Source organism: Zingiber officinale, chromosome 10A (assembly GCF_018446385.1).
Source record: "Zingiber officinale cultivar Zhangliang chromosome 10A, Zo_v1.1, whole genome shotgun sequence".
In the NCBI taxonomy this organism is placed as follows: domain Eukaryota; kingdom Viridiplantae; phylum Streptophyta; class Magnoliopsida; order Zingiberales; family Zingiberaceae; genus Zingiber; species Zingiber officinale.
In genome coordinates this window covers 55,894,123-55,904,293 of record NC_056004.1, presented here as the reverse complement: position 1 = coordinate 55,904,293, position 10,171 = coordinate 55,894,123, and the positions used below count along the sequence as shown (strand labels likewise).

Here is a 10,171-nt window from a genome sequence, read left to right as displayed (position 1 = left end):
CATAAGTGAATTTTGATCAAGACTCACTAACGACCAATGAGATCTCAACCACAACTAACTAAGGTATGTAGAGGATGAGACTGAAATGAAAGAAATCATGGATGATAAGACTCAAGCAGAAATGCATGTTTATCACTGACTTCCATAAATAATTCATTGATGGTAAGAATACGTTTGGAATAGGGAGAAGAGGAGAGATAAACTAGGGTTGACCCTAGATTTTGAAGGGCCTGGTGTAAAAAAAACTCCTTTGTATTTAAATAAAAAATAATAAAATCGATGGTATAAAAATAATTTTATTAACGGAACACAAACTAAATTTATGTTTAGAGATTTTAAGATTTAGGGATATAGAAATAAAGAAAGATGGGTAAAAGAGAAAGAAAAGATCTACTCAACTATTCCATGCCTATTTTTTTATTAGGCACTTTTATAAAAAAAAATCATAATATTTTAGATTTATATTTAGATCTATTTAATTAATTCAAATTTTTAAAGACATTTACTTTAAATATATATATATATAAAAAGTGGTTCATCTTTTTAATTCAATTTTTTTCAATGAATTAGCACTCACTTAACAAATTATTTTAAAATTACCAAAAAAAGGTAAAATTTAAAAATCTCACCTTTGGAGAAGAAGGTGAGCCTGAATGTTGATCTTGCGACATTGTATAAAATGATTTTGGAAGACGAAAACAACAATCGAAGGAAGAAGATCGTAGATTTGTCGAAAGTTAATTAAGGTTTCAATTTTCACGAACGTATGTCATGATTTCAAAAAATAATTGATAATTGAGTGAGAGATAAAAAGGGCGTTTGATTTCATTTCCATTTTTTTTAAATAAATGTTTTTTTTAGAAAATAATTTTTAAACCTTCTCTATTTTTCTATAAAATAATATCTCCATTTTTTAGAAAATAAATATAAAAATTATCAACTAAATAATATTTTTTTCCTTTTTTTCAAAAAATAAAAAAAAATAACTAAACTAAATGCCTATAAAACCTTTTCCATATTTCAAACGTGGCTTGGATGCTCCCGCTAGTTCATACTTTATGTGTGGCCTACCTCAGAGGTGATTATGAAAATATCATGCGTGAATTGATAAATAGAAAAATATGTAGATTGATTTGAATAAAAAAAAAAGTTAGAAGTGTAATTCAATAAAACATCATACAATGAAAATTGAATATTTGTTTATCCATTGTATTTTAACATGGTTGTCTAGTGTCAATGTAAGAGTCTCGAATAAAACGAACGATGAAGCTCAAGTAATTAACCTTTCCACGATTGTTCTATTATGTCATAATCTTCATTAAGTGAATTTTTCTTTGTCCTAAATATAAGAATGTATAGAAGAAGAAAAATATACTAAGATTCAACTTGATTTATGATATTAGAGTTTTATTCATCTCCTTTTTCTTAGTAGAAACTTGGGCTATAAGAACTTGTTTAGGAATTAGAGGTTCAAAGTCTTTTTTCCATTCATAGAATTGTAGTATTTAATTGGTGCACAATCACCTATTTTTCCATTTACAAGTTTGATAATTTTATATTGATATAATTATATAGCATTTTAATTACATAAGTATTTTAATTTTTTAAATTTATTCCTTTTGTTAATTTTTTATGATATTCTTACAAACCAAACATACCACCATCCTACACTTGTAATTGTGCATTGTATGCTCCTCAGCTCGATCAAATGCCAAATTTGTACTTAGTCAACCACTGTCTGCACATGTCAACAACTGGCAATGCATTTGCAACTGATGCCTGATGGGCAACATATTCGACATCAGCAATACTTCCACTTCTTGATGCTATCTGGAAGGCACTCTTTAGGCGACCACAAACAACGCAGGCCAACACTTTCCTGTGGCTGCTAATTAGCATGTCTATGAGACGATCCGGCCGCTCTCTGTGCTTGTTAGCATATACATTAATGGCAGTGCCAAGAACCTGATCCCAATCGTCATCATCTATGGTACCCTTTATGTTCTTGAAAAGCTCTGTTAGCTGACCACCTTTCTTTCTCTCGGCAAGAGATGCTGCCACACCAGCATAAATGTCAACGGCAGGGAGTTCAAATTCATAAATAACCCGAAAACCCAAGTCAAAATGCTTTTCGGCAAGGGCCTCAGCTACATGGCATCTTCTCTTGAAGGTTTCAGGTTCACTTGGATTTCCAAAAAGGGAGTGCTTCCACTGGGGACCATCTGAATCATTGAGGGACTTTACTACATCTATCTGGATAGATACACTGGCTGAGAATTTTACAACCCCCTCAACACTCAATTTTTCCGAGGCACTTTTTCCCCGAATAGACTTGGACACTAATCTGGTGGTCTCACTTGCTGCTCTATGTCGAGCTGATAATCCTTCATCGAAATGAATCTTTGCATGCTCCAAATGCTTTATTGCCTCTTCCTGTGAAAAAGAGTTGATGTACAATTGAATACAGCATAGACCAGCAGCAACATGGTCACCCTTGACAACCAGAAACTTGTAGAGACAATTAAAATGCCGATGTGTTTCACAATAGCTGCATATTCTAGTGAGTGCAGCAGACATGTACTGGCTCGATGTCACATCTTCTGGCGATGCAGATGATCTTTCTAAGACAATATTATGTAAAACATCCATAGCTCCATAATCAATGCACAATTCACATAAATCATCAATGGTTCCATAGTCAGTTGCCAAAGGATCAGCTCTTTGAGGAGATGAGGCAGGAGATGGTGCTGCATATTGTGAAGATTGAGAAAGAGGTGAAGAATTTGGTGGAAAGAACAGCAGACAAGCATCTAAGTAGCGACCATGCTTGAACATGAATGCTAGAGTTTCTTGACGAGCATATTCTTGTAGATAGTAAATGCACTCAGCATACCTAATGTTGTCGAGGTTACTGCAAGGCCCATCTTCAAAATTGGCAGGGAAAAACGATAGGCGGCCATTAGACAATTCTTGAGAACGGGGAAATGTCGATGGCATGTGTAAAATATTGAGATATGAATCTGCAGAAAGAGAATCATCCAAGATTGTTGATGCACTTTTTGCCAAGTGTTCATACATAGACCGACTAGATGGAACATCAACTGGAGGACCTCCTTCTACAGTATTGATGATCCCAAGGATAACAGAAGAAGGATCACCCTTATGCAGTTGAATAGCTTGCTTGAACTTCACACGAGCTTGAGAATAGTGTTCCATCCTAATCAAGGCATGACCCCAAGCATTCCATACAGGCAAAGCATCAATCTTACATTTTCTACACGTATATACAGCCATGCTGTATCTTTCATTTAGGATTAATCTATCACGGAGGCAGGCTGAAGATTCTTTATCAGCAATATCATCAATAGAAGCAACTATTCCAGATCCAAGAAGGCTCTGAAGAACTTCTGCACGCCCTAACCAGGTATGTGCTTGTGCAAGAAGTTCAGAAAGTTCATCGGGGTACTGGCTACCACTACTTGAGCTGCTAGTTTCTGTAGATGAATCATCTACGTCCCTGTATTTATCATAGTTATTTGGATATTCACTTGATCCAGCAAGTTTTTTCAACGAGCTTTTTGCATAACCTAAGGCCTGCGCATAAGTTTCTGTTGCATGATATGCTTTACTTATAGTTTCCATAGAAGCATTCAAAGGCAGATTTTGGACGCTCAAAATATCTTTCATCTGAGCAACACACAATTGCAGGGCCCCTCTGGCAGAGGTCATATCATCAGAGCACAGAGAAAGCAATGCTTTAAAAAGTGTAATATCAGGAGAAGTTTCATATCTATGAGAGGTGCGAACAGCATTATCCTTATTTTGATCACCTGTGAGAACCCATTCTTCAGCAATGGAAACAAATGGAAGCCTTTCTAGGCCATCAGCCGAGAATGATGTGGGCCGCTCCTCTTCAATACCAGGGATTCCTTCCCCAGCAACTGTGTCAGAATGCATAAACCCTGAAATCTTTCTTTTACGATGAACATCTTTTTGAGGAACCTTGGGAGAGGAATCCCAAGTGGTCCATGAAAAAGCTCGGCGAGCCTCTCTTTGCCAATTACCAATATTGCTTGCAATGTTTGGCCTTGATGGTGTGCCAATCTTAACTTTATGCTTCAATCTAGACCCAGAAATGGAGATACGAGGTTCCCTAGGAGCAGCACTAACATTAATAGTGATTGCTTTAGCAGCATATCTAAGTATTAGATTGTCATCCCTCAATGAAGGAAATTCTTTTAGTATAAGTGAAGCTGACTGTAGCTGTTTCATCATCAACAGAACTTCCAGAATCAGATGGGGATGTTCATGCAAAGATGAACATCGTTGCTGGGTTGGCAATGGCAGTAAGGACAAAACACGAAGACCTAGTGCCCACAAGTTAAGTTTGGCAACTTCAACATCTGAAAGATTTCCAACTCTTCGCTTTAGAAAAAAGTGCACAAGAAGTTGTTTAGAGCGTAAGTCAGGTAAAAGCTGCATAGCTTCAATAGCAACAGGTAGGGCATCATCTGACTCATGCAAGGACGACAGAAACCGTGAAGCCTGTGCTGGCCCCCCACCACTAAGGGGGTCTGTAGTTAATAGCTTTACTAATTGCCGGCCTTGCAATTCTCTACGCAACTCAATTGGCAGAGATGCACTTTCAGCGACTTCCAAAGCAGCAGAAACAGCCCCTTTACCAGCTAACCTTAATGCTAATCCTTCAGGATCTTCCTTACAATCAACCTCTACTTGTTGCCATCTGGTATAATGATCATCAGCACTTAAGATGTGATGGTATCTCTGCAAAGATTGTCTCATATGCAGTACCTCACTCCGAATGGGTTGATGTTGAGGCAAGTGGCAAATGCACATAGTGAGAACATCAATTGCAGGATCTAGATCCCACCGATGTACGTAATTTAATGCAAGCCTTGCTGCAAGTAGTTTGTCCTTGAGCCGCAAGCAATACTGCCAACTGGTGCTACCAAAATTTGGCATCACATAGCCGTGAGGCTGTGGGAGAACTAGATTACTTGCTTCCTCTTGTTCAATCAATAACTGGAGTAAATAGTCAGATGCTCCATCACGTAAACATCGATCAGATAGTGCAAGAGCATCCAGCAGTTTCCCTTCATCAATCAATCTTTCAACAGCTTTTCCATAAGGCCCTTCATTCTCCCAGTCAAATGAAACATAGCTTGCAGGATCAACTCCAAAATCATCAAGCATTGCAGAACGGTGTGCACATTTAGCAATTGTATTATGGGTAGTGAACTCAGAAAAAGATGGACTATTGTGCCCACCAATGACCATGTCTTCTACTTCTGATTCAGTGTCACTCTCAGGCTCACAAACTCGTTTCCTTGAAGCTTTGCCATTAGGTATAGCTGCAACATTGTTGTCACTTTTAGATGTTATTGTTGTTGTTGAGATTTTATGAAGGTTTGATTGCTGCTGTATCCAGCGTTTGAGTGTCGGAAACCTCTCTGACTGATCAAGAGCAAACTCATAGAATAACCTCTCAGTATCAGGTCCTTGTAAAAATTGGCCTTTGGAATGTATGGAAGAATCAGATGATTCATTTCTGCTAGATAATATGGTACTACCAAATACACATGCCAGAACTGCCCTTACTGGTGAGAGCTTCGCAAGATGCTTTACTAAACTCAACTGGAGGGGATAGAGAGGTTTTCCATGTTTTTCTAGTGAACCAGAAGTGCTAGCTTTGAGGGAGGAGATCTTTCTACCCATACTCATTCCAGAAAGAGTAGGCAGGATAGGAATGCAAGCCCAGCCATGACCAGAACGTGGAGGAAAAACTGGCGGCACACAAGCCAATATAACCTCGTGCACAAAATCCACACCCATAATATCAGCTATCTTTCCAGCAGCATCAGTGCTCCCACGATCAAAGACAAGACGAGTAAGAAGATCTTTGTGCGACTCATATACGAGTGAAAAAAAATTGAAATCATGAGTTGTGTCAACTCCATCAACTATGTCACCAATTGTAGCAATATAGATTATAAAGGATGAAAGATAAGTAGATGGCTTGGAGGTTACAGGACCAAAAAGCCTTTTTCCGGTGTCTTTCAATTCATAAGTAAACTCAGAAATACTTTCAGTGCTTGATGGATTCAATGAGGATGATTTTGGAGCTCTCAAGCCAAGTCCAACAATTGTACCCTTGTTAGAGTGAGACATTTTGATGGAATTTGAACCTTCTTCATTATTATAGTTATTCTCTGTTTCTTCGACAGCAAGAGCTTTTGAAAGATTATGGAGCTTACCACTTAAGAATTGCCTCTTTCCTTGATGAGCATCGTCAATCATCTGATGTAAGATAACAATAGCTCTTTGCCTTTGTCCTTTCTTGCTAGGCTCATTAACAGGAAATATCATTCTCTCTTCAGAAAGTATTTCTTGGAGGGTCAAAGACTTCTCTTGCTCCAACAGATCATACAGATGCTGAAGGATGTGCCTTGTTACTGATATAGTGGCAACTTCTTGTATCTGCTCCCAATAAGAAGGACCTAGCTTTGGCGAGCTTCCAGGAAAGATCTCAGCTAGCACACTCATAGCCTGGTCAAGAAGTAACTTGCACATATCTACAGACTTTGCAGAAGTTGCTGAAACATCAATGCAAACAAGAATCGCAGCTAAAGAACCTAGCTGGCTTTGTAATGACGAAATGTCCAATTTCTGTAGTGCATTTGCTCTTCCCTCTGCAACATGAGATACTGCATTCTCAATTGATGCTCTTCTAAAAGCAGCAGCAACCCATTCTGAGAGTTCAAGAACAGCTTTATCTTCAGGAGGCAGGGAGAATCGTCGCACAGCCTCTTCCCCTATATCATATTTTGCCCTTTGCATGCAAAGATTTAATAATTTGGAAGGAGCAGCACGAAAAATAACTAATGCCTCTTTCCAAGTCCATTGGCATTCAGATAAGGGTTGAAGACGATCCAAAATAGTTAAACGCCATTCCCAATCTTCAATAAACTTAGAAGATTTAGCAGTCCTCCATTCCAGAACTTGTTTTGCTGCAATTTCCACAGAACTGTCCAACATATTTCCTACTTCATTGATTGTTGAAGGCAGATTTCGCCGCAATATGTCTAGTAGTAATCCCATAAAAGAGATTATGTTTTTATTTTCTCCATCAAAGGATGATTTCTTGACACTATTTTGCGGAAGTTCAGAATAACTTTCAACCAAGGTAGCATCTGTGATGTTGATGGACATTTCATCCAAATAGAGCAGAGATATTACAATGCTAACCATAAAGATTCTGCGAGAAACGTTTCTTATGGCCTCCATGTGTGTTTGAATATTCTTCAAGTAAGACATAGCTACATGAAGTTGGGAGTTCATATCATTGTTGATGCACCTCTCCATGGTTCCAAGAGCAAAAACAGCTGATTCAAGGACATATAACATGTGCACAAGCTCAATGTCCTGCATCCTTTTCCATACTGCAGATGTTGAAGCTATGGGCTGCATATTAAGAATCTCAAATGCTTCCTGAAACTTTATCCCAGCGACAGCATCAAATAAAACCTTCATGGGTGATTGAACAGCTAATCTTTCAAGTATCATGTTCTCAACAAAAGGGTCTAAAACCTTATTCTCGTGTTCATCTGTAATCTTATCTTTTTGAGAAAAGAGCAGTGAATTTTTTGAGTTCCAAGACAAACCGGAGTTGACACATGCAACAAAGCGTGCAATATCCATGTGAAAACACAACACATCACAAAGATATTCCACACACAGTATCTCATCAGATTGCTTCTTGTAAAGAGAGAATTGTTCCAGCCTTAGCACCTGAGATTTACTTGTCCAAAGCAATTGCATTAGCCTTCTGCGTAGTGTTGTCTTACCTGAAAGTAAATCCCAACCTAGGACAGCTACAAGTGGCTGAAGAAGAGGGAACAATGATAAAACATGACTAGCAACTTCAAGTTGCTCCCTCTTGATTGCAGATAAAGCTGTGTCCATAATGCATTCAAGAATATGTTTTCCAGATATTCGTGCATAATGGTATAGGTCTCTCATGCAACATTTCATTGCTTCACTGGAAAAATCCTTGCCATCCAAGGCATCAATATTTTCCCTAGGTAATGTTTCCAGATACTTCGCAATGGGGAGAGGGATCACATTGGCATCAGAAATTTTGTTAAATTCAATTTCCACAGAAACCATTTCATCTTGAATCGCCTGAATAATCTGCACTAGGCGAATGCACTTGGTTGAAATGGCTGCGGTGTACATCACAAACATTCTATCCCTTGAATCAAGCCAGGATTTCTCATAATAAGCACTTTGTAAAAAGGCTTTCTTGACAAGAGATTGCAAAGCTAACTTGTATTGCTCTTCCTCTACGCCATATTCTAGATGAAGAAATTGAAGATTTGAAAACGCTCCCTCCAAATCATCAGCCATGGTACACTTCGTCAACGAATCTAAGTGTGCCATCTGAACACTCTGACGCACGTTGGAAAGAACGTTCAAGTCATCTGAAGTGCCTGCTGGTAGTAAAATCTCAAGCTGGCGATGAATGTTTGAGCATATAGCATCAAAAAGCTTCGGATAATCAAGAAAAAACTTCCATAAACCTTTCAACCTGCCTTTGGTAATTAAAGAAACTGGACGAAGGGTGTCGGATACGTACCCTATCCCACTCCACAATAACCTTAATCCGGTATTGAGGATATCGTTTAGCAACTGCGCAGCACTCTCTGATGCGTCCGATGTTTCCGCATTCTTGCCTAGGTCAGCGTTGGAGGCTTTGGAGCAGGCGTGCTGAATCAAGAGAAGGAACTCCACGTTCAGCCGGAAAACCTCGGGGTCGACGCCTCCGATCGAAGCCGCTGAGTTGCGGAACGCGGACAGCTCGAGCAATGAGAGCCAAGCGAGATGCGACGGGGAGGGACAGGATTCCGACCAGAGGACTCCTTCGACGCGGCCTCCTTCGGAAATGATGGCGCAGAGGATTTGGAGCGCGAGCTCCGGATTGCGCTTCCGGAGGCTGAGCAGCGACGCTCTGAGTGCTTCGAACTGGCCGAGGGCGAGGTGGTTTCCGACGACCCGGGTGAGCATGGCGATCTCATGCTCCGCGTCGGGATCCATGGAAGGCAAAAGCGAGGAGGAAGAGGTAGGTCAGACTGGAGAAAGAAGCGGAGGGAGGAATGACGCAGGGATCGGGAATTAGGGATTGCCCAACTTGATTACATTTCATTTTAATATTAAACTAATAAATTATTAATCCTAAAAGATATTTCATTTTTTTAACTTTAAATAACATATTAGAAATTTATTCAATCTATTTTTAAATGAATAAAAAACCAAATTTATTCGAATCAATTTTTTTTTACAGCAACTTATCAAATGGCGCCTAAATATCAAACAGTGCTACTACTTTTCAAGTGTACTTTCGATTCTATTCTGGTGACCATTTTTTTTTTCTCTCTACTATTTATCTCTTTCTTATCTTTTCTCTCTCCTTTACATAAAACTTTCTATTTATTTTATTTATTATTTTTTTTTTTTACATACATGCATAAGGATAACATTTTATAACGTTAATTGATTTTTTATAACATTTTAATATATTTAGAAAAGTTGAAATAAACAATTGATAGTATATGTAAATTTCGTGTAACTCTAAAAATCCATAGAAATTGAAATAGATACAATCTAAGATCTCTAAATTCATTAGTAGATTTTGATCGAAACTCACTAATGGACCTAGAGAACTCCAATTGTACATATTTCAGTTCTTATGGATTTATAGAGTTGCTAAAAGTTCAAATATACTATCCATTATTTATTTTGACTTCTCATAAGTTAAAATATAATAAGAAATAATAGCTAAAATTTTTCACGTTGGGATTGATATGGCCCAACATGGGTTTGATATGGAATAATATGAGCCTCACGTTGGGCTTGATATGATTCTATATCAGGCTCAACGTAAAGAATTTTGATGATTCTTCATTAATTATATTTTTAACACCTTTGAGAAATCGAAATAAACAATGGATAGTATATTTGAACTTCTTGCAATCTCAGAAATTCATAGGAACTAAAATGGGTGTAATCTGAGATCATCCATCAATTAATTTCAGTCAAAATCTACTAATTGACTCTAAAAAAAACTCAGATTGTATATATTTCATATCTTATG

At 38.1% G+C, this 10,171-nt stretch overlaps 1 protein-coding gene across 3 annotated transcripts; it reads right to left on the bottom strand.

Annotated features, from left to right (window-relative positions):
- Window positions 1-1,527: 1,527 nt before the first annotated feature.
- LOC122028060 lies at window positions 1,528-9,199 on the bottom strand. 3 transcript variants are annotated; one of them, XM_042587081.1, is made up of 2 exons: window positions 8,657-9,182; window positions 1,528-8,568 (listed from the first exon to the last, which is right to left on the bottom strand). In XM_042587081.1, the coding sequence occupies exon 2, from the start codon at window positions 8,458-8,460 to the stop codon at window positions 1,705-1,707; it is 6,756 nt and encodes a 2,251-aa protein (XP_042443015.1). In that variant the 5' UTR covers window positions 8,461-8,568; window positions 8,657-9,182; the 3' UTR covers window positions 1,528-1,704. The 3 variants fall into 3 exon arrangements, with proteins under 3 accessions (XP_042443015.1, XP_042443014.1, XP_042443017.1); XM_042587083.1 differs by having other exon boundaries at window positions 2,569-2,747; window positions 2,894-9,199; XM_042587080.1 differs by having other exon boundaries at window positions 1,528-9,199.
- Window positions 9,200-10,171: the final 972 nt, after the last annotated feature.